The sequence below is a fragment of the Panulirus ornatus genome, chromosome 3, assembly GCF_036320965.1.
Source record: "Panulirus ornatus isolate Po-2019 chromosome 3, ASM3632096v1, whole genome shotgun sequence".
Taxonomy (NCBI): domain Eukaryota; kingdom Metazoa; phylum Arthropoda; class Malacostraca; order Decapoda; family Palinuridae; genus Panulirus; species Panulirus ornatus.
In genome coordinates this window covers 69,213,743-69,239,820 of record NC_092226.1, presented here as the reverse complement: position 1 = coordinate 69,239,820, position 26,078 = coordinate 69,213,743, and the positions used below count along the sequence as shown (strand labels likewise).

At 37.0% G+C, this 26,078-nt stretch overlaps 1 protein-coding gene across 4 annotated transcripts in view; it reads right to left on the bottom strand.

Moving 5' to 3' along the window:
- Window positions 1-4,577: 4,577 nt before the first annotated feature.
- Window positions 4,578-26,078, bottom strand: part of LOC139763177 (uncharacterized) — a 56,488-nt gene continuing 34,987 nt past the window's right edge. For all 4 annotated transcript variants that reach the window (XM_071688898.1, XM_071688917.1, XM_071688926.1 and 1 more), the window contains 5 exons: window positions 22,421-22,604; window positions 19,560-19,594; window positions 16,137-16,257; window positions 14,192-14,310; window positions 4,578-9,184 (listed from right to left, as the gene is read on the bottom strand). In XM_071688898.1, the coding sequence (XP_071544999.1) occupies window positions 9,077-9,184; window positions 14,192-14,310; window positions 16,137-16,257; window positions 19,560-19,594; window positions 22,421-22,604 (567 nt within the window). In that variant the 3' untranslated portion in view covers window positions 4,578-9,076. The remainder of the gene's footprint in view (window positions 9,185-14,191; window positions 14,311-16,136; window positions 16,258-19,559; window positions 19,595-22,420; window positions 22,605-26,078) is intronic.

The following is a 26,078-nucleotide window of genomic DNA, read 5'->3' as shown; positions in this document are numbered from 1 at the left end:
AACCAAGGAGGAGGTGGAAGGATGGAAAAGATGCTTTGATTGACTGGGGCCTGAACATGCAGAGGGTGTGAGGCATGCATGGGAAAGAGCTAACCAGAGCGATGTGATGGAAAGAGGACAATATGCAAATGAAGTGACCAGGGAAAACCATGGAAAAATCTGCAGGGCTTAGCTGAGGAAGTCAGGGGTGGACATCACATTATACATGGCAGTTAGAGAGAGGATGTGAGCAAATAGGCCAATCCTCAATTGTTCTTGGCATTACCTTTCTCTGCAGGAAGTAGCAAACAAGAGAGAAAATTACATTAATGATAACAATAAGTTTGGCAAAGTGTATGAAAGAAGAAAGCTGAGAGTAAATGTGAATAAGAGCAAGGTTATTAGGTACAGTAGGTTTGAGGGACAAGTCAATTGGGAGGTAAGTTTGAATGGAGAAAAACTGGAGGAAGTGAAGTATTTTAGATATCTGGGAGTGGATTTGGCAGCGGATGGAACCATGGAAGCAGACGTGAATCATAGGGTAGGGTAGGGGGCAAAAGTTCTGGGAGCATCGAAGAATGTGTGGAAGTCGAGAACATTATCGCGGAAAGCAAAAATGGGTATGTTTGAAGGAATAGTGGTTCCAACAATGTTATATGGTTGCGAGGCATGGGCTATAGATAGAGTTGTGCGCAGGAGGGTGGATGTGCTGGAAGTGAGATGTTTGAGGACAATATGTGGTGTGAGGTGGTTTGATCGAGTAAGTAATGTATGGGTAAGAGAGATGTGTGGAAATAAAAAGAGTGTGGTTGAGACAGCAGAAGAGGGTGTTTTGAAATGGTTTGGTCACATGGAGAGAATGAGTGAGGAAAAATTGACCAAGAGGATATATGTGTCGGAGGTGGAGGGAACGAGGAGAAGTGGGAGACCAAATTGGAGGTGGAAAGATGGAGTGAAAAAGATTTTGAGTAATTGGGGCCTGAACATGCAGGAGGGTGAAAGGCGTGCAAGGAATAGAGTGAATTGGAACGATGTGGTATACTGCTGTGGTATATTGCTGTCAATGGATTGAACCAAGGCATGTGAAGCGTCTGGGGTAAGCCATGGAAAGTTCTGTGGGGCCTGGATGTAGAAAGGGAGCTGTGGTTTTAGTGCATTATTACATGACAGCTAGAGACTGAGTGTGAACGAATGTGGCCTTTGTTGTCTTTTCCTAGCACTACCTTGTGCACATGAGGGGAGAGGGGGTTGTTATTTCATGCGTGGTGGGGTGGCAATGGGAATGAATAAAGGCAGACAGTATGAATTATGTACATGTGTATATATGTATATGTCTGTGTGTTTATATATATGTATACATTGAGATGTATAGGTATGTATATTTGCGTGTGTGGGCATGTATGTACATACATGTGTACGTGGGTGGGTTGGGCCATTCTTTCATCTGTTTCCTTGCACTACCTCACTAACGCGGGAGACAGTGACAAAGCAAAACAAATAAATAAATAATGAATAAATAACAATAATAATAATCACAGCAGCAATACATTATTATACTTATACTTAACCGCCATCTCCTGCGTTGGCGAGGTGGCGCAAGGAGACAAACAAGGAATGGCACAACCCACCCACATACACATGCATATACATAAACATCCACACGTGCACATATACATACATATACATTTCAATGTATACATACATATACATACACATATATATACATGTAGATATCCAGACTTGCCGCCTTCACCCATTCCCATCTCCACCCCGCCAAACATGAAATAGTTTCCCCTCCTCCTCCAGTGAGGCAGCACCAGGAACAGACAGAAAAGGCCATATTCGTTTACACACAGTCTCTAGCTGTCATGTGTAATACACTGAAACCACAGCTCCCTTTCCACATCCAGGCCCCACAAAACTTCATGGTTTACCCCAGACACTTCACATGCCCTGATTCAATCCATTGACAGCACATCGACCCCAGTATACCACATCGTTCCCATTCATTCTATTCCTTGCATGCCTTTCACCCTCTTGTATGTTCAGGCCCTGATCGCTCAAAATATTTTTCACTCCATCCTTCTACCTCCCACTTCTCTTGTTCCCTCCCCTCTGACACATATATCCTCTCTGTCAGTCTTTCCTCACTCATTCTCTTCATGTGACAAAACCATTTCAACACACCCTCTTCTGCTCTCTCAACCACACTCTTTTTATCACCACACATCTCTCTTACCCTTTCTTTACTTACTCGATCAAACCACCTCACACCACATATTGTCCTTAAGCATTTCATTTCCAACACATCCACCCTCCTCCCCACAACCCTATCTTTTGCCCATGCTTTGCAATCATATAACACTGTTGGCACCACTATTCCTTAAAACATACCCATTTTTGCTCTCCAAGATAACGTTCTCGCCTTCCACACATTCTTCAATGCTCCCAGAACCTTTGTCCCCTCCCCCACCCTGTGACTAACTTCTGCTTCCATGGTTCCATCTGCTGCTAAGTCCACTCCCAGATATCTAAAACACTTCATTTCCTCCAGTTTTTCTCCATTCAAAATTACCTCCCAATCTACTCGTCCCTTAACCCTACTGAACCTAATAACCTTGCTCTTATTCACATTTACTCTCAACTTTCTTCTTTCATACACTTTACTAAAGTCAGTCACCAACTTCAGCAGTTTCTCACACGAATCAGCCATCAGCGCTGTATCATCGGCAAACAACAACTGACTCACTTCCTAAGCCCTCACATCTACAACAGACTGCATACTTGCCCCTCTCTCCAAATCTCTTGCATTCACCTCCCTAACCACCCCATCCATAAACAAATTAAACAACCATGGAGACATCATGCACCCCTGCTGCAAACCGACATTGACTGGTAACCAATCACTTTCCTCTCTTCCTACTCGTACACAATGCTTTACATCCTTGATAAAAACTTTTCACTGCTTCTAGCAACTTACCTCCCACATCACATACCCTTAAACCTTCCACAAAGCATCTCTATCCACCTATAGGGTTGGAAAGGAAACCCAAAAGAGGAATTTAAAGCTTTAAGTTTTGTTCAGCTATTTTCTCTTGCAAAATCAAGTGGTTTAATTTGTTAAATGCTTTTGAAAAATCGACACTAACCATATCCACTTTCTCTTTGCATTAAACTTTCATGTATACTTTGTACAAATCCATTGGCCTTCAATTATGTAGCTTTCCTTCATCAGACATTCTAAAATGTGCTCTTTTATCACTCTTACAAAGCTTTTGAATACCTATGAAGTTAAGCACACTTACTTGTACTGCTTAGGTATTAGCATGGATCCTCCTTTGTGTACTGGTGATACATATGCCATGTGTTAACGTCAGCAATTTTGCTTTCGTCCTAGCCTTGCCTCGTCAGTAACACAATGTGGTTTAGCTATTGCTGTTTTTGTCTTCATGAGAAAGATAGTTGGGATTCCACCTGGTCCTGAAGCTGAATTCCCTCTGAGCTGATCAATCACTCTGATTTTATTATCCTTTGATAACGTCTATGAGTGTATTTTCATTTTGTTGGTTACCCACTTCATTTAATTTCTTGCTGTACTTTGAACTGAACACTGACTTATATTGTTCAGCTGAAAATCTGCATATTTTCTTGGGGTTATTTTTCACATTCTTTGCCATATCAATTGTCCAATTTCTGTAAAAAAAAATTTTTGTCTTAGATTTGTTCAAGTACGAATAGTAAATCTGGGTTCCTTTCCAGGTTCTTTATAACTCTCTCTTCATTCATTCTCTGTTTCCTTTTATGGAATTTAATTTTCATTTATTCACATATGCGTTCTATATTTTCTCACTAAGCTCTTTCATTCTTGCTTGTTGCTAAACTTTTTGCCTTTTTTCATGCTCTTCAGCTCATCTATTTACTGTCTCTTGGTGGCTCCTGTTTTGTACTACTCCTCTTTTTTTTTTATATTAGTCCAATGATTGTAATATTTTCTCTTGGCATATTTTTGTGTTTGTCATTAGATCATTACCTTTAAAGGACTCATTCAATTTTGTATTTAAATTTAATCTTTTCAGTGACCACTATCCAGTCAGATCTGTCAGGGTAAAAATTTACATCATTCAACCTGTTGCAGCATCTATATCCAAAATGTATGCTGTCATGATTTCAAGAAAGGGGTCCTAGGTCAATTATATATAAATCAATAATATTACTTCACTAAATCTTACTCATAAAAAGCATCCCATGCTATAAAATGTTTCGATCTTGCTGGAACCAAAAAGAATTTGCAGTACATAAAACATTAAAAAAATGTTTTTTTTTTACTTTATATCATAAGAACAGTAAAAGCACTTTATAATCTTTGCAAAAAATCACTGCGGAATTTAGGAAGATGGCAATCATTGGGATAGAGAAAGAAGAATGTAATTCATACATCTGCATCTTACACATAGCAATTAAGAAGAGTAAGACCAGAAGACTAGAAATATTTCCCACCTGCATTATCACTTTCTAAAAGTAGGATGAGAAGGAGTAAAATTCAGTTCCTCATGGTACCTCACTAAGGCAGGAAGGGTGAGAAAAGAAAAAGAGGAAAAAAATATGTATATACTGTATTGTAACTGTGGTAACATACATCTACTCATGTTCAATATGTCATCTATACATCCAAAAATAAAATCTACTCATGTTCAATATGTCATCCTAAATCCATAAATAAAATAAAACTGGCTCTGCAGTCAACAACAAACAACACTTTCTTTTTATTGAAAATCATAACACTTGACTGTTATGCTGGTGTTTGTAACATAAAATTTTTAAATGCAGCACAATATTCAAGGATTTATCATCATTATATACAACCCAAGGACCCCTTTTATGGGGCTCCTACAAATTCAAGGATGCAGGGTAAGGTGGGCTAATTTGGGGTGAGAAGGCCCTTGACAACATCATTCTCTTTTTGTTCACTGATGATGATACAGCCTTTCTTGAGGTGACCTCTCTTGCTGTGTTACCAATTGCAAGTGGATTCCATTAACACCATATTCAAGAATAATCATGACAATAATTAAGAGATGTAGGCATTCACAGACAATGCCCGCAAGTGGTAACCCCAAAAGTGAGAGGTCATCTCTGATGAAGATGCATCATCATTTGTGGAAAGACAAGAGCAAAGCCACTCGAAGGACCTCTCTGCCCCAGAGGAGTTCCCTTACCCTGTTTCCACATGAAGAGCAGCTTCAAGGTTAGAGCAGCCACACAAAAGGTGTCCTGGGGTCGCATAAGTACCTAACCAAAGAGAAGTAACTTTTCTTAAACTGCACTTTCACTATTATAAAAGAAGAGAGCACTAAATACCCCATTAGTTTCTAGCACTTTACAAATCCCCAAAATCATTAGAATATGGGTATAGTGTTTCATCTATTTGTTAAGTAATGCAGATGAAAAGGTGCATATTCAACAATTTCCAAACAATCTGATCTATCATCTGAATTTTATCAGCATAATTAATATTCACACATTAATCTTTCTTTTCATGTCTTTATCTCATATGAAAACATCTAGCGGTTAGCAGTCAACTCTGATGCTGACAGCCGAATAAATTCCATTAATTTTACAAAGTAATATCTAACCCCTATTATTTATAAATTCCTTGTAAATTTCATTACCTTTGACAACCAGGGAAATTACATTACTTAAAACATGCAAATAAAATCAAATACAAAGTAAATATCATTTTCTCTTAACACACTAATAACTTCCATTATTTCTAGCAGATGTACATTACATAATCTACCATTTCCAGCAAAATGTATGTAATCAACACAAGATACTAAAGAAAAGAGGTAGTTTGGCAAAGAACTAATGTACCATTAAAATAATTATTTGGTTTTCATAAATGTGTGAAGATGGCGTGTACTGCAAATTATACTGTTGGATTTGTAAGTAGTTACCCAGTGCATCTTTAAAAGATGAACATATTAGACTGTCAAGAACTAACAGCATTCCTTTGAGAATAAACAGTAAGAGATATGTATAAGGTTTACTCTCATCAAGATTAATACTTCCATTTTAAAAATAAAGGTACAAGGGTATAAGGACTAGATATCAAACAAACTCCAAGAAAAGCCATCTGAAATATTACTCAATGAACATTAATTTGTCCCTTTGAGCTCTGTGAGTGACTTCTAACTTAATCTAGCCAATGACTATTTCAAAATAGCAAAAATATGATTTCATGAGCTAACAGAAATAAGCTTGCTAAAACTAAAAAATCAGCCATCTCAACGTACTACAAATAACTTTGAAGCAACATAGCTACTGATCCTATGTTTCTACTCAAAATCATGATTACCTGTTGAAAGAAAAAAAAATTCTTTCAACATACTGTATATGATTCTGTCAGAAATGGACAGAAGTCTTTTTGAGTTAATTTAATTACAGAAAATCTAAATATTAGGCATATGTCACAGATATGCATGTCTCATACTGTGTTTATGTTTTCAATATAAAATGAAAAGTTCTCAAAGAAGTAAATGAACAAAAATGGCTACTGCATGGTACGACACCCATGTTCATCTCTTCATTGACCATGAGAAACAGTTTATGACACTGGGGCCTAACTAATCAGAGGCAGTGGTAACTTGAAAAGATTACCATGACTACTAATTTGATGTTTAAATAATTCTAATGAAACACTTTTATAAAAAAAATCAAAATACACTTTTAATAGTTGTTACTACTAAGTCATGAAAGTAATTAACAGTCTTCTACAATGATATGAAACTGTGATTCTTATGATGAAATGTTATAACCCTATGCTTTTAATATTTTGATTTTTTACTTCTTCATTCCATAGATAAGGAGTGAAATAATCCTGGAATTAGAAAGAGGAAGCCTTTATTTTCCATGTGTAAGTGCTGGTCTCCCTTATCCGAAATACTCATGGATTTAGAAAGAGGAGGCCTTTATTTTCCATGTGTAAGTGCTGGTCTCCCTTATCCATATGAGGGGTTGGTATATTTCAATTTAGTATGAATGAGTGTATGTTTCCACTGTAAAATGCCAACATCAAAGTTCCCCTTTTGATGAATATCCATTACTATATCAAGTTTAAATCAAACAGTAACAGCAATTTAAAAACAAAATACTGTGACTGTTACTGAATGAACTTTATGAGTATGCAAGTTGTGCTTACTTTAAGTAGTCCCAATGAAAGTAGTTTTGTCTTCAACCAGTTGAGAAATAAAGGCACTAATTCAGTATGGTAGTACCTGATCTGCTTTACAGTAATTGCACAACCTAGTTCATCCCTTGTTTTAGTGATGAATGTAGGGCACTGTATGTAATACATAGCCCCAAACAGCAAAAGTTAAAAGGATGACACATGTTACATATAAGGAATTAAAAGATGACCTTGGAAGAAAAATGAATGAGAATCTAAAATTCAAGAGAATAACAAGCTATTCTGGGAGCTGAATAAGAGTAGATGAGATGTAAGTGTAAGTAAAGTATACACTATTGGATAAGTCTAAAAGAATGCTAGTTTCCCCAAAACAACCCTTCAATTTTCATAAATATTGCAAAACTACAGCTACTGTATACAATAACAGTGCAAAAGTCACATATACAATAACAGTGCAAAAGTCACATAAGCAACTTAAATGGTGATATTCTAATGAAATGGGAGTTGAAAAATTTGACTAAAGAATATATTCTAATCCATGTATGAAAGTCTATAGAAAAATGAAGTAATTTTGGGAATGTATCCACTGCCTGAAGTGGGGACTACCTGTGTTTTACTCACCAGTTCATTCTCTTGTTTTATGCATTAAAAGAGGATAATGCCAGGCATGTGTAAAGAAGGGTGATGGTTGTGCTGGTCTTTATGTTGTACAATGGGCCAAGTGCTAAGGATTCCTCACCATTTTCTAGTCTGGGGTTAACATTTATTTTACTTTCATCACTTGCAGAAGCTCATGCAGGACATACTAAAGGTGCCATATTACTGACTAAGAGAATAACTCAAGTTTGCTACTATTGCACATCCTCACAAATAAACAACAACCACCAAGAAACTGGTATCAAGAAGCTGTACACATGATCCAGTGATATGCACACATACGTTTTTTTAACATACCACGGTATCTTATTGTTTACCATGTTCTATTTGTTACAGTATTCTTCTATTACTGTATTAGTAATCAAACATCCTTTTACTGTTTTGTACATTATTCATAGACAATCATAAAGTAAATATCACTTCCTTTGAAATGTATACTTGTGTTCTCTGTTTATCAAGTTTTCAATCTTATTCTCTTAAATCAATAGTTTTTTACTGTCTCCCATGTTTTAATTGTCATTACCATTGTTACTCTGACAGTCTTTTAATATCTTTTCAGTACATTCAGAAAACTGCAAAATAAATTTTTACTTCAAGTCAAACGTATGTCAACTGTGCTCAACTCTAAAAGTGTGAGTCGTACCTTGGTATAAATAAAATTTGGTTGCAAAAAGTAGTTTGCATACCTGCAAATTTCCCTCTTGTGAATATGGCATAAAGGAAGGTCACAGTACTTAATTATGTAATTGCAGGTGTCGCTTCAAATAGATACGAAAGAGTAGACAGTGACTACTTTCTTTTAAAATTTCCGTATTTTGTGCACTTTACATTAACATAACATTATTTAAGTAAGGCAAGTTGAACTATCATAACTGCTCCGGGGCTGACCATTTATGATCGTGTAAATGAATAATCTGATGCAACCAGTACTGTAATATAATTATGAATATGGTCTTGCATTAGTTCTTCCCTTAGATGAATCTAAAATCTTAAATTCTAGTACTGATAGCACGAAAGATTAACTACCAAAACACACTTTTTGTGTTTTCATCAAATAAGAAACCAAAAAAAATTTCCAAAGTAAACTAAAAAACATACAGCATTTCTTTTAAAATATTCAGATCACTATAATGCTGAGCATTTCCTGTGACCAATGTCAATGCTCGTTTCTCATATCTTAATTTAAAGGTCCACAAATCCAAATCATCAGTCTTATACCACAATTCAGTTTCATGAAAACTTGAGTTAAGTGTTTTACTCATCTTCATCTTCTGCCAACTGACTATCATCCCATTTGAAGCTATAGTTCTTTTCTAACTTTCTGTGGTTTTCTTTTTCTTCTAACTCCTCTGCATTTGCACTCTGAAAAAAATTGTGAAACAAGGATAATCATAAGTATGGAGCAGAGATGCTCTTCATTATAGTGAAATAATCTAATATTATTTATATTTATTTATTTTGCTTTGTCGCTGTCTCCTGCGTTTGCGAGGTAGCACAAGGAAACAGACGAGAGAAATGGCCCAACCCACCCCCATACACAATGTATATACATACACGTCCACACACAAATATACATACCTATACATCTCAATGTGCACATATATATACACACACAGATACATACATATATACCCATGCACACAATTCATACTGTTTGCCTTTATTCATTCCCATCGCCACCTCTCCACACATGGAATACCATCCCCCTCCCCCCTCATGTGTGCGAGGTAGCACTAGGAAAAGACAACAAAAGGCCCCATTCGTTCACACTCAGTCTCTAGCTGTCATGCAATAATGCCCGAAACCACAGCTCCCTTTCCACATCCAGGCCCCACACAACTTTCCATGGTTTACCCCAGACGCTTCACATGCCCTGATTCAATCCACTGACAGCACATCAACCCCAGTATACCACATCGATCCAATTCACTCTATTCCTTGCCCTCCTTTCACCCTCCTGCATGTTCAGGCCCCGATCACACAAAATCTTTTTCACTCCATCTTTCCACCTCCAATTTGGTCTCCCACTTCTCCTCGTTCCCTCCACCTCCAACACATATATCCTCTTGGTCAATCTTTCCTCACTCATTCTCTCCATGTGCCCAAACCATTTCAAAACACCCTCTTCTGCTCTCTCAACCACTCTTTTTATTTCCACACATCTCTCTTACCCTTACATTACTTACTCGATCAAACCACCTCACACCACACATTGTCCTCAAACATCTCATTTCCAGCACATCCACCCTCCTGCGCACAACTCTATCCATACCCCACGCCTCACAACCGTACAACATTGTCGGAACCACTATTCCTTCAAACATACCCATTTTTGCTTTCCGAGATAATGTTCTCGACTTCCACACATTCTTCAAGGCTCCCAGGATTTTCACCCCCTCCCCCACCCTATGATTCACTTCCGCTTCCATGGTTCCATCCACTGCCAGACCCACTCCCAGAATCTAAAACACTTCACTTCCTCCAGTTTTTCTCCATTCAAACTTACCTCCCAACTGACTTGACCCTCAACCCTACTGTACCTATTAACCTTGCTCTTATTCACATTTACTCTTAACTTTCTTCTTTCACACACTTTACCAAACTCAGTCACCAGCTTCTGCAGTTTCTCACATGACTCAGCCACCAACGCTGTATCATCAGCGAACAACAACTGACTCACTTCCCAAGCTCTCTCATCCACAACAGACTTCATACTTGCCCCTCTTTCCAAAACTCTTGCATTCACCTCCCTAACAACCCCATCCATAAACAAATTAAACAACCATGGAGACATCACACACCCCTGCCGCAAACCTACATTCACTGAGAACCAATCACTTTCCTCTCTTCCTACACGTACACATGCCTTACATCCTCGATAAAAACTTTTCACTGCTTCTAACAACTTGCCTCCCACACCATATATTCTTAATACCTTCCACAGAGCATCTCTATCAACTCTATCATATGCCTTCTCCAGATCCATAAATGCTACATACAAATCCATTTGCTTTTCTAAGTATTTCTCACATACATTCTTCAAAGCAAACACCTGATCCACACATCCTCTACCACTTCTGAAACCACACTGCTCTTCCCCAATCTGATGCTCTGTACATGCCTTCACCCTCTCAATCAATACCCTCCCATATAATTTACCAGGAATACTCAACAAACTTATACCTCTGTAATTTGAGCACTCACTCTTATCCCCTTTGCCTTTGTACAATGGCACTATGCACGCATTCCACCAATCCTCAGGCACCTCACCATGAGTCATACATACATTAAATAACCTTACCAACCAGTCAACAATACAGTCACCCCCTTTTTTAATAAATTCCACTGCAATACCGTCCAAACCTGCTGCCTTGCCAGCTTTCATCTTCCGCAAAGCTTTTACTACCTCTTCTCTGTTTACCAAATCATTTTCCCTAACCCTCTCACTTTGCACACCACCTCGACCAAAACACCCTATATCTGCCACTCTATCATCAAACACATTCAACAAACCTTCAAAATACTCACTCCATCTCCTTCTCACATCACCACTACTTGTTATCACCTCCCCATTTGCGCCCTTCACTGAAGTTCCCATTTGCTCCCTTGTCTTACGCACTTTATTTACCTCCTTCCAGAACATCTTTTTATTCTCCCTAAAATTTAATGATACTCTCTCACCCCAACTCTCATTTGCCCTCTTTTTTACCTCTTGCACCTTTCTCTTGACCTCCTGTCTCTTTCTTTTATACATCTCCCACTCAATTGCATTTTTTCCCCGCAAAAATCGTCCAAATGCCTCTCTCTTCTCTTTCACTAATAATCTTACTTCTTCATCCCACCACTTACTACCCTTTCTAATCAACCCACCTCCCACTCTTCTCATGCCACAAGCATCTTTTGCGCAATCCATCACTGATTCCCTAAATACATCCCATTCCTCCCCCACTCCCCTTACTTCCATTGTTCTCACCTTTTTCCATTCTGTACTCAGTCTCTACTGGTACTTCCTCACACAAGTCTCCTTCCCAAGCTCACTTACTCTCACCACCCTCTTCACCCCAACATTCACTCTTCTTTTCTGAAAACCCATACAAATCTTCTCCTTAGCCTCCACTAGATAATGATCAGACATCCCTCCAGTTGCACCTCTCAGCACATTAACATCCAAAAGTCTCTCTTTCGCACGCCTGTCAATTAACACATAATCCAATAACGCTCTCTGGCCATCTCTCCTACTTACATACGTATACTTATGTATATCTCGCTTTTTAAACCAGGTATTCCCAATCACCAGTCCTTTTTCAGCACATAAATCTACAAGCTCTTCACCATTTCCATTTACAACACTGAACACCCCATGTATACCAATTATTCCCTCAACTGCCACATTACTCACCTTTGCATTCTAATATTACACCCTCTTATATCTATAGGCATCAAATATGAATGAGAAAAAGCATACCTAGTGAAAAATAGACACTTTTTTATTAAGCCTCTGATGACCAATGAATATAACATCATACATGGCTTGCAAACTTGTTTCAGAGGAATACTCATATGTAATTTGGTCAAGAAGATGCATGTGCCACAGCGATGATCTCAACCTACATTTCTGAACAAGCTGATTGTTGTCACTGCATCCCATAACTGTACATTAAGTTATACTGTATGTGGTTCATGATACTCCACAGCAATCTGTGTCTGTCATACCTCACAATTCAGACATTTCAGATTTCTTGCAATGGCAGCATGAATCGCTTCAGAATAAATCATTTGAAATGTGGAAGTGTCTGAGGAGAAAATTCACAAAAATTTGAAGTTATTTTTCAAATATCTTACAGCGATACTGAAAAATATGGCACATAATGTGGATTCATTCTATGAGTTAGAGCAAAAGTTGGCTAGAATAATATCTAGACTATTCTAAGACCTACTGATGTATTATGGGGAAAAATACTTGAGATCTAAATGTCAAGATTCTACATTTTCATACGAAGATAACATTGCAAAATAAAAAAAGATTTTACCTGTTCTTATTGGGTCTACAACTCTGAGAAAAGAACTCAACTTTTAGTGATATTGTGAACTATGACTACTGCTAACAACAATAAATCAACAATAAATCAACTATAGGTTAAAAAGAAAGGACTGGTAGTTAAAATACAAGTTAATTATGATAGGCTCATAAATTATACACAAAACAGCAGTTTCCAAAATACGTTAATCAGCTGTGTAGGAGCACACACACACACACAAAAAAAAAAAAAAAAAAAAAAAACTAATTACCCAAGGACAAGAATGAGAAAAAGAAGAGCTGGGAGTTGTGAGGAGTTTTCGATAGAGAGATGGATAGAAATTGGATCTTGGAAGCATCAAACTTAATAAGATTTTGTGTACCCCACTGAGATATCCTGTCCAAATCAGAGTTTATTGAGGAAGCTGTGTTAAGATGAGATGCAGATCAAGGAGAGAAGAGGGAATAGAACTGAAGGATGTAAATGAATGCAGTGTTGAGTCATCAGCATATGAGTGCATTGGATTACTTGTGAAGGGGAGGAAATCATTGAAAAAAAGGAGAAAAGTGTAGGGGACAGGAGAGAATCTTGTGGGACACTGCTGTTGATGGAGAAAAGGGGGAAGGATGATCCATCAACAACCACAGTGATATATTGGCCAGAGAGGAAGCTAGATATGAGGAAACAAAGCGAGAGAGGGAAGCCAAAACAGGGGAGCTTAGAGATGAGACCTTGATGCCACACACTGTCAAATTGGATCTGTTGAGGGCAACTACAAATAACTCCCCAAAATCTTTCAGGGATGATGACCAGACATTAGTAAGATAGAAAGAATATCATAAGTGGATCTCACCTTACAGAAGCCATACTGGTGATCAGACAGACAACTGTGATTTTCGAGGTGTTTAATGATGTGGGAGTTGAAGAGGGATTCAAAGACTTTGGAAATGGTAGATGTCAAATCAATAGAATAATAGGTAGAGGGGTCAGAATGATCACCCTTCTTAGAAATAGGATGTATTAAAGCATGTTCTCAAGGAGAAGGAAGAGTTTTGGTTTTTAAACAGAAACGGAACAGATGAGAAAGCACAGGCACAAGTTCAGAGACACACTCTCTCAGTACAAGAGGATGGATGTCATCAGGGCCATAAGCTTTGCTTGTGTCCAAATCAAGAAGTGCTTTTCAGACAGTTGTCTGCTCAAGTATGGATGCAATAGAACACTGTCTGTGTGATATACTTGAAAATTATTTACAGAAAAAATGCAAGAAATAAATTCTCCAAAAAATATACAGGAAGTCTATAGTTACATAAATATCATAAAAAAATACAGAAATTTCAAGCTTACTTACCAAAAGATCAACAATCATGTTTTGGAAAGCTTCAGTTTCTTCTTGGGACAATAAAGGGTTGTTTGTATCCTCATCTTCCAGGAAATTTGGGGTTAAAATCTTCAACTCAAATTTTCTACCTGTGAAAAATGAACGTGCAGCTGTTACCATTCCAATCAATAATAAAAATAATACATGTCTGTATGGGTGTGTACTAAAAATGTTCTTTATAGCTAATTAATATTCCTACCTCCATGAGGTTGCATCACAAACAAACACACAAAAGCCTCATTTGCATTAGTCTAGACTCTAGCTGTTGTTTATGATGCACTGAAACCAAAAGTCTAGCATCAACAGTTAAGCCTCACAGTCTGCTCCATAATTTACATAAATCACTTTATATATCTTTTTGAGATCACTGGACTACACCTGCTCAATGTTACAACTCGAGTGAAAAGTAACATTTGATGAGGCTATTTCACTGGAAGTACAGTCTCATCAAAGAATTTCTCACTCCAAAGGAGTCTATATTTCCATACAACTGGCAGTAGCACAGTTTTGGGTCCTTAGCAACACCAGGAGCCTTTTACAGAAACTGGTCCTAGGTAATCATATAAAAAATACATCCTTATTCAATCCATTAAGAACACATCCCTGATATCCCACACCACAACAATTCTTTCTATATAATGCAAATCTCTCACCCTCTTGAAATCTCCAGAGTCTGTTACATAAAGTCAACCATCCCCTCTTCAGACTACCTCTCCTTCCATCCCTTGACTTCTGATTCATGCAATCTCTTTGTCAAGTGTCTTCTCCCTCATCCTCTCCACATGCAAATAAATCTATGTATGATATGAATGACCCTCTCACACCACATTCACAACCAAAAACTCTGAAAACAACATTTCTTATATGATCAACCCAGATATCATCCTCGGGCACTTTATTTCCAGCACATACACTCTCTTCCTTTCTTTTGCATTTATGGATGCAATCTTTTGCATCTACAGAACACTGTGTTAAAACTAGCTTACCTTCAAATATATCCACTTCTGCCTTTACAGACAGAGGCCTTCCCTTCCACATGCTTTTTAATTCACCCAAGACCTTAATCCCCTCTTCCACCTCTGCCCCCATGGATCCACCTGCTGTCATGTCCACCTTAATCAAACTCAAAGTCATACTTAAATCATCCAGTTTCATCCTCTTACTGCACCTTATTTCTTTAGTTTTGTTCACAGTAACCTTTAACTTTTTTGCAGTGCAATCTCCTAACATGGTACAGTTTCCATGATGACTGAACACAACTGGTCTACCACTTGCTGTAACAGAAAAAATGCCTATGCATGAAGGAACTTCACTATTCATCTATAATCAACTCATATCAGCACTGCAAAGTTCCGTTGCACAAAATCAAAACCATTAATGCTTATACACAGTCTGTTTACATGATATATACCATTTTCAATACTAAATGAAAGGTGGTACATACAAAAATTAAGTCAAATTCTCATGTCACCAGGCATTTTACATTCTAAAGTAAAAGGCTTCTCAGCGCATGAATGCTGTTCAACAGCCCAACAGCAGAATGTACCAATATGATTTACAACCAATGCACTCCTTCATTATGAAATATTCTATTTCCTTATCTCTATGCAAAAGCAGTCAACCTGTTATCTAAAAAAAAAAAAAAAAAAAAAAAAAAAAAAAAAAAAAAATTAAACAGCCCCTTAGCTTTAAGCAAAAGCAGTCAGCCAGTTATCTAAAAAAAAAAAAGTAGAGCCACCTGAATAAAAAGCTTTTTATTTTTATCATAAACTTGGAAGACTTACATGCCTGAGGTATGTATACTCATATGTATTTCTAAAGCTGAAATTCTACAAATCATAAAGATGATACAGAAACTTGCTGCAAAGTTTCACAATTAACGTTAAGTAGAGAGCAAAACACATGAAAGCCTCACCAATATTTTCAAGTCCTAACTTCTGAAGGCGATCCTTGATTGTCTGCTCTATTTTGGTCTTCTGAAATTCATCTTCCATCCTGTTCTTCATTATTTGCAATTTTCGAGTGCTCCTAGCTCCCTAAAATTTGAAATGCAATGAAATTAAGATAACACACCTAAATCATGTTTTCATATCACTAATGAATACAAGGTATCTAATGTCCATACACAAACAGGTTCCACAACACTCAATATCACAGAACAAATTGTCCCATTTAGTCCTTCCATCTAGTACACTGCCACCCTGCTTCAAAACCAATTCATATTCTCTGACTTTAGAAATAAAATTCTCCACATGTGCCCTTCATCACTCTATCCTTTCATAATTCATTTAGGATAATAAACTCAAAAATGGTCATGAATATCCTCAATCCTAATTTTGACATTTTCTCTCAAAACATCATATTTTATGGTACAGGTATTACATGAGATAAAAATGCAGATCTTGAAGCATAAAAATCATTTCTCTATCATAAACAAGTAAAGCCCCAAGAGAATCTGAGGATGCATCCATGACAGATGGTATAGTACATATCCACAAGTAACTACAATAAGATTTTTGTTTCGGGCAGGGATAACACACAGTGCTTATTACATATCTTGCTTCTGTTATTACACTGCATTCTTTTACTATCACACTTCTTTGTAATTATCATCTGGGACTTTACTCAACCATTTATTGGAAGTATTGAAAGTATCGATGCTTACTCCAGAAGTTTCCTAGTTTCACAGAGTAAAACACTTAATATCCCCTCCATCTTTCTTGTTGAGCATTCATATTACCAGAAATAGTTACAGATCTAATCTGTTTCTTTGCAAACATGAGGCTATATTCTAATGAATTTAATTACCATCTTCCAATTAGCTGCCATAAGTCAATCTTTCTCCATTTCTTTCAGGGCTGTACAACTGCAACTCTTTCAGCCTTTCATTGTAGTTCAAGTATTCCATACCCTTAATTTTACTGGTAAAATATTTCTGTATTCTTTATAGCTTACTACATTTCCTCATGATCAATGGGTTTAGTATCTACACTTTTGACTATCTGCTGAAAATTTTCTGCATGCCTATTCATCTCAATATATTGTTCTCCTCTTCTTTCAAGACTGTACAACTGCAACTCTTTTAGCCTTTCACTGTAGCACAAGTATTCCATACTCTCAATTTCACTTGTAAAGCATTTCTGAATTCTTTCTAGCTTACAGCATTTCATCACTATTAATGGGTTTAGTATTAAAACCTTTGATTATTTGTTGAAAATTTTCAGTATACCTAATTATCATTCACAACAATTTTCTCAATTATTAGCAAATCTGTAGTATACTTTCCAATACTCCATTCTACTGGTTTGCTTCGGTCAGCATACATATTGCATCTTTGTGACCTACCAGTTTTATTTTTGTTCCAAGTATGTACTTCTCTCATTCATGCCTTCCAAGAGAAAAGAGCGCACTAGAAGTGTTGCTGACTTAAATACAATAATCATGCTGGACATAGCCAAGAAAAGAATGAACTTTGCCATCACTACAGTCAGAAATGTATAAGAATGTGGCAAGAGCTTCTAGGTCCCCCAACGTAAAGATACCCACAAGTTTGTTTAACATAACACCACTCTCCTTGCCAGTAGAGTCTAGACCCTTGAGGTATGAAGTATATTTCTAAAGTGCTTGTGTGGTATAATCAGAAAACCACTGTAACGTCTTATGGTATTAAGAAAAAAAAGTTTTTTGAAGTAAATAAAAAAAACTTCAAAGTCCATACTTTTCTGTTGACCAAAGTGGAATCAAAATCCTTGTCTCATTAACTCTCCTGACATCCCCTTTCTTCAACCATCCCTTTCTGTATGCCACTGTGGTGCTTCTCTCTCTTCTTCATGTGTTAGCCTGGCCACTGTTTTCATAAGATGTCTGCAAGAGTCCCTGCCCCCAAGACTTGGAACCAAGGCATGTGCCTTGATACTGCTTCCCTTACTTTCTTTGTGGAGATCAGCCACTCAAAGAGCAACCATTATAATACCCCCTTTACCCTCAAACAGCTAAATTCTGATATTTTGTGTCTCATATAATTTTTTGCTTTCCCTATAATTTTTCTACCTTTAAACTATAGGTCTACAAACACCTGAAAAGATCTCATTAATCTCTAAAAAGGCCTTTCATTTAGGCATGGTAAGCCCATGCCATGTTGGGAAAAAACAGTTTGTTACTAACTCATATGAATACAAACCAGGCAATATGGAGAGCATACACTGTGTTATTCTGGTATAGTTTGGCTAATTCTGGCATACACTATCTTAGGGTTTTGTCACACCATATCTTTGGCTATTTTCTCTTACATTTTTCTAAATATGAGGATGATTATCAATTTATGCATTTGATAAGAACCTTCTGAAGAGAATTTTGTAGAGAAAATGTATCAAAAATACATTTTACTGTATCATTTTACTGACGAGTGGTCCTGTCTGTACTTGTGGGTAAGTATTCCAGCTCCTTTAGCTACTTTATCTTGAATTATTCTAAATATGCAGATGAATATCAACTTGGGCATTGTGTAAGAACATTCTGAAGAGCTCTGTGTGCAATAAATACATGAAATACAACTTACCCGATCATCTAATTTATCATATTTCAAAAATGTTGAATACATGGAACGTCAAGAGACTAAATTTGTCTACCTTGGAAGGTAGAGTGACCTAACCTCAACATTTAAATTTCTAAAACAAATCAATCATATGGACAGAGATATAAGGAAAAAGCAACCAGAGAACATGACATGAAATTGAAGCAAGAAGGTAGTTAAGAAAGATGTAAATAAGTGCTTTTATAGTAAAAGAGTGGTGAATGAAGAAATAAAATGACTGGGGACATGTTTTTAACAAAGACAGCAAACATAAATCTAAGAAATTCTATGTTAAAATATTTTCAAGAGATGGGGCCCCATGAGGGTAAAACTCTCTCCCTCTACAGCAGAAACAGTAATTACAAAGAGTTGATTGATAGGGTACAGAGAAGAGAAACCAATTTGGAGAGATACTTACAAGTGACCAATTTTTCAAGAGATGTAACACCAACGTAACCAGATACATGACAAAAACTGGACAAAAAGTAGTTAGAAAGAATGTTAGTTAAGAAGTACTGGTTTTGTTTTTGGGTGGTGGATGGCTGGAGTAAATTAACGAAGGAGACAGTGAATGATGGTAACTTACAAAGGTTCAAAAGGTTACTTGATGGCACACAAAGTTCTGGAGACAATGCCCATGAGTGCAAAACTCTCTCCCCATTTCATGCAAAAAAGGTAATAACACGTAAAAAATTAACACATACATCAACAACCACAACAACACACACATACATAAATTCCCTGAAACTGAATTGCAAAACTTACTTTGTCAGCATTCTTCTTGTTTTTTGAGCTGGTATCTGTTGATAAAAGAAATTACCCATTATGAGCTGAAATTCATCAATCACATATATATGCCTGTAGGTAAAAATCAAAATATAGAAACAAATCTTATCTTTACAAAGAATATAACTGTTCAGGAGCAATCACGATTTTAGGGTTCATCCTCTGTGTAATTACATACAGAGAAAAAATTATTAATCACAGACAATTTACAGTATATCTTCTGTTAAGATACAGATTGTATATGAAGAAAAAGACTTAGGTGCAATCTATCATGAACTATGGCTAAGTAAGCACTGTGCAGAAGCAGTAAACCAAGAGAACAAAATTCTATACTCCACAGACTAACCACAAGTATAAGAAATTACAGTAATCCAAACTCTTTACAATTAACTGATATGTCTCTATCTCGAATACTGTGTTCATTTTTGGTTGAAAAGAAATATACATTGAAAGAACGAAGGGTTGTACAGCAGCAAGCTACGCAGATCTAAACTTTTAGCATACAAAAGAGAAGGCTGTGGCTCTTTGATACAGATATTCAAAATGATCAGTCATTGTTTACCTCAATTCAAGCAGCCAATGAGGGCTCTATCAACATGAATTCATTCACAGTAGTGGATACAAACTTGTGGGCAAATTTCAAATGAGGCAAAATACTTTTCTTCAAAAGGATTATCATTACTAACAAGGACTGTTGGACAAAACATCATTGAAATGTTTAACCCTTAAATGTTGGGAAGTGCAAACATCTGACTCTCTGCAAAGCATTGGGAGTTATACAGGGAGAGGTAATCTCTGCTGTATTTTTCAACTGCATACCCATGTTACGACATTTACATAGCAACTATGGGTAGCCTTCATTTCTGCACTATGCAGGGAATATGAGTGATAACTCAATAATGCCTCAGACTGTAATGCAGGCCTTTCTACACCACTCTCCTGTGGTATCACATGGTAACACTTGTGTGCAGGGAGGGTGAGGCCACAGTGAAGTGCCCTCTGGATTGGGCTTTCCATGCTGAAGGCTTGAGTGGCACAGTCAGACAGTGGTTCTCATTTCCCTCCTAATATTCCCACTTTTTAGATAAATGTGAATGCTTTTGGGTGCATGAGTTGGGCAAGACCATTCCAAAGAGAACAGTGAATATCAGAGTTAGACAATAAATACACGTTCTGACAGTCAAACATTTGCAAGTAGTTTAATTATGAGCTATAATTATGTATTTATACTTGGATTATTCATCATATAATTAGTTTAAGAATTAGTAAGGTGCTTCTGATGGGAACTGCGTTAAAATCAAAGTAAATGCAAAAAGGCACTATATACTTTGATACACAGAAAATAATACAAGGTGAGCATAAGTCAAAACAACTGCTACAGATGGCGTAATTAGCAGTGATATTTACAAATTTCTATTCATTATTTCCTACATTATTACTTTATAAATCAGAGGGCATTAAAACACTATACTTTTATCCAGCAATCTGTCTCCCTGTATCAAATTTTTTTTTTTAATGTTTATTTTCTTGTTTTATCTATTATGCATGGAGTATGAAATCTTGTCTGTTATGAAGCTAAAGCAAATGAATCCCAATTTAGCTGCCCTGCCCACCCCATTCCTCATTTCTATGAAAGGTTTAATTTGCTTACTTGCACTGTAATTTCAATTGAATGTTCCTTTTTGTGCACAAGGCATTGTTACTGCCATCAATGATTAAGAAATAAATCTGTTCTAATTCAAAGTTAAAAGTATATCTCATATTTACAACTAGAATATCACGTTTTACTTTCTAAGCTCTTTGTTTATGAATCGACTGAACTCAGGACCATAAGAAAGATAACCAGTGATCAAGACCATTAAACTATAATTGGCTTAAAAGTACCCAACTCACTGCTGATAACAGAAAACATGGTCTGAGCCAAGTAACTTTCCCGCTAATTGTGGTATAATGATCTTAGTCACTGGTTACCATTCATATGGTCCTGTGTTCAATCCTATGGCATGCAGTAGTGAAAGTTCAAATCTGTAAATATATGTAAGTTCATATCTGTAAATATATGTAAACAGTAACCATACATAGAGAAAAGCATCATTTATCAAGTGAATGTGGGTCATGAAGCAAACTTCCCACTGTTCCTTCTTCTACACCCCATCTTCCACTACTTCCACTGGGAATCATCCCTTATCTTCAGAACTATCTCATGGCCACATTAGTTACCGATTTCACTTGTTTTTCATATCCACTACTTATAAATGTATTTCTTTCACAAACTGTGACAACATTCATTAACTAATCTGCATTAGAGCCTCATTCCCCTACTCTTCCTGAACCCCCATCCTCCTTGTGTCCACTATCCCTCACAGAGGCCTATACATATTAATTTCAGCACTATACAGTACAGTGGCCATGTAAGTTATGTCAGCTCACTCTTTTCCACTTATCCTTTACTCTTACATACAATCATTTCACTTCATAACAGGAAACAGAAAATTAGAGGACCTTCTCTCTCGCTGATATCATGATTCACAAACAGGAGTTAGCCTACCTTATACGGTGAATTAAGGATGACTCAAATGAAACTGATACAGAATGTGATTATGGAAAATATTACAAGATAGAGGGTTCCTGGGGTACAGATGAGGTAAAGAATAATCAATAGGAGGAGGAAGCATATGAAGAACAGGGGACAAAGAGGGATAATGCATAGGAAAGGGAAAAGTTAGAAAACAAGGAAGCAGAGGGAGTGGAGAAATCTGGAAGGCAACAGTGAGAGGAGGCTAATGGTTCTTTCTTATTCTCATGGGAAGGAGTAATATCAGTGGTCTGGAAAGGTGTACCTTCTTCTGGGTCTTCCAAAACCTGGGCCATCCCTTCTATGAGGTCCTGAGAGTCTGTGGTTACCCTGTCTTGTTGTGAGGACTTTTCCGGCGCAGAACTTCCACCCTCCTGACTTGCAGAGTCTTCCATTTCTTTCAGTTGACTGTCAAGAAATTCCTCTAATGTTTCCATCTCTTTCTTAGCCTGAAACAAGTTTAAAACTAAGATTTTGTCAATAAACACTCTTATCAATTAAAATTCCGAAGTATAGAAAGGGCTTTCTTTCTGGGGTGATGTCCCATGAGCCATGAGAGACATCCAAACTTCTGGAGGTTTAAACCTCTTAAACGCCTACTTACTAGAGAGCTATATGCCTCTTACCCACCATTAACCAGCAGTTAGGTAGTGATGGTATTGGCTTGGCCCAGTTCCACCATCTGACCAGCCAAAAATTTCTACTCAGCCACTATGTCATTGTCCCAACTTACCTCATAATGTCAGCTTGACAGAGGTCACTGCCAGTTTAAAGAAGGGATTCTTTGAAAGATACGGAAAGGAAGGACAGGAAACAACCAAGATAAACACTTGTGGGAAACTGGTGTCCAAGAGAGAAAGCATTTTTCATACTTCATAAATTACATTTCTCTTCAAAGTAAGTTTGTCCTATGATCCATGAAAGCATACCAGAATGAAGGAGGAGGGTTGGAAAAAATTTTCATCAAGATGCCAAGTAAAGGAAAAATAATACCTTAAGAATTATCAAAGGCACAGATTTGACAAATATTGGGGTTATCAGGAATTGATTGGTAAAAGAGAACTTCAAAAAAAAAAAAAATTATAGAAAGGCACAAAAAGTGATTTAGAGTATGGAGAAGAATAATCTTAATGAAATGAGCTCATACCAGAAAAACTTTACAAGCATTTTGCTTGATATATAAATCAAAGTCCAGTAGGATAATGCTTTTAGAGTTCCCTTAGGGATTTTTAAATGTTTATGGGTTTATTCTGATTACTGAAGTGGTTAGGTATTTTGGTTTTGGCTTTGATATTCAGAAGAAGGAAAATAAGCACAAAATAAGGTTTTTAAAGGAGTTAAGGTTGTAAAAGAAACACCACATGCCAAAAGGGCATGTCATGTTTCTTGTACAACTATATGCTCCCTTTTTGTTGCAAAAATGCATCAGATAATCCATAATTCATTTCAACTGCTGTCTATTACTGCCTTACAGGATCACTGATAGGCATTCAAAGCACAAAACTATATGAATTTCACCTTTGTTTTCTGCGTGAGACAAACTCATGTTGATTCAATGTTATTAATGGCTGACATCAAAGACCAACAAGCATTATATCCCTGATGTTGGTGCAGTTCAAATGCTTTAAAAAGAAGTTTTCAAGTATCAACATTAAAAATAATGGCTTTACGACTTCAAGCAAACTGGCCCGGCCATCTACCCACCTAAATGGGGTAAGAAACATTCATTGAATTCAGCCTACGTTATACCAAAGCAGACACAACAAAACTAAGCTTAGTTTAGCCATGCCATGCTAGCCTACAATGTAATGGACTATATGGGTTTTCTTTGGTTGTCACATTTTTGCAAAATTCTGTAGAGTACATTCATACCCATATTCTCCCTGATCTCCATAGCCCTTTCCACTCTTAGAGGTTATATCTATTCATTTATTATAACCCTAGGGCCAATTATCATGGGAGAGTCCCAGTGTTACCATTTCTAAAAGCTCTTGCAGTCAAAAGCTGCACCATCACCAACAGTATGAAAATGTACACTGCTTTCGGGTGAGAAGTTCTTTGACAAGACAGGTGACATTTTACATGCAGTATAAACTCTTGCAAGCACAGCTCAGTAACACCACCCTCAAAGATTGACATAATTGCAAAATAGGTGGCAGGTGTGCACTTAATAGATTTGGATGTCATTCTCACCTCACAATTTTCTCATTTCTAGCCTCACATCAACTAACCTGTTGAGTCACCTTTAAAGGAAAGATCAAATGGTGTACGGAAAATAATTATCTCCTTTTACACTTCTACACCATTAAAATACTTTAAACAACATTTGGACAATTAACATTCATCTTTCAATTTTAATTAAGGAAAAACTTGGAAAAGTAGAGCTGTGTTACAGTCAACAAAATGTTTATACGCTAGCCATCTGAGACAGCAATTTTCTATGGCTAACTGCCTCTCCTGCTTTAGCAAGGCAGCATCATAACCAATGAACAGCAGCCTCATTTGCACACACTCACTCTCTATCAAACATTATATACAAAAACAGTGCCTATCATCAACAACCAAGTCCCAAAGATCACTCCAAGGTTTTTCTTGACTATTTCATATGCCTTTATTTAACCCAAAGACAGCAGACCACCCCCTTTCTCCCAATACACTAAGTCAATCCAATTCAATCTATCCCATGGACGCTACTTGCACTCCTGAATATTTGGGCTCAATTACCCTCAAAGCTTTCGCTATTCTATCCTTCAATCTCTTTCGTGTGCCCTTCCCCATTGTTCTCTCCACTTGGACTCTCAGCGACTGCGTATTTCATTATCTAATATTTTCTACAAAATATTTCCTACAAAATATTCTGTGCTACTTTTTCTATCATTACCCACTGCAATGATTTTTGGAGCATACTAAGATAAAAATGGATAGGGAAGTGGTTAAATTCAAATCATCTTATTGGTAAGAAAATCTAACTTTGGTTTGATGTTTTTCACTGGCATTTTGAATTTTTCATATATCTTTGGAAATATAAAAATATCATCAATTCATGACTGACATATGGTAACTAAAATTCTATATATATATGTGAAAATAGCTTTTTTTTCTTTTCATACTTGACTGCCGTTTCCTGTGTTTGCCACGCAGCACCAGGAACAGGCAAAGAAAGGTCTCAGCCACTCATTTTTATTCTCTAGCTGTCATGAGTGACACACAGAAAATATATTTCTGTACTAAAAGAGGTACTCCTGTCTCTCCATCCCTAGTATGCTGAAAATGTAAGAAAGTTGCCAAACACATGACTGCTAACCACCATGCAGTTTCCAATAATTCATCCATTTTCTTGGCAGGAAAAAAAATATTGGCTGCTATGATAAAATATTTTTTGGGAAACACTTTTTTGTTGTGCATGAAGACCGTGCTGACAATTTGAAGTACAAAGAGAAAAATAACAGTGCTGAGTTGTTGAAACACAAAGCAATGTCACTATCATTCAGGGTATGGTGTCCAGGGAGGGAGGTAGTGATGAAAATGGGGGTGCAGTGGCCAGTGAGGGAGGGAGAACAGTGGTGAGGTAGGATCTGGTAGACAGAGAGGAAGGAAATGGTGGCATTGAGGGAGGGTATGGTGTCCAGGGAAGGAATGAGTAGTGGTGACCAGGGTGGGAGGGCATGGTGGTTGTGAAGGATGATATGGTAGCACTCCACACGGGCAAAAGATCCCTGATTTCTTTGCAAAGGTCATCATTCCTAAACATTTCTTGTAAACTGGATGAACAGCTACTGAGTTTTGTGCTGCAGAGGAAAAAGAAAAAAGAAAACAAACAGCAAACAGACTTAAAGTCCAAACCCCTGAACACCTAATAATAAAAATATAACAATAAAATAATGGAAATGAAACTGTGTTAACAATGACAACATAATAACAAT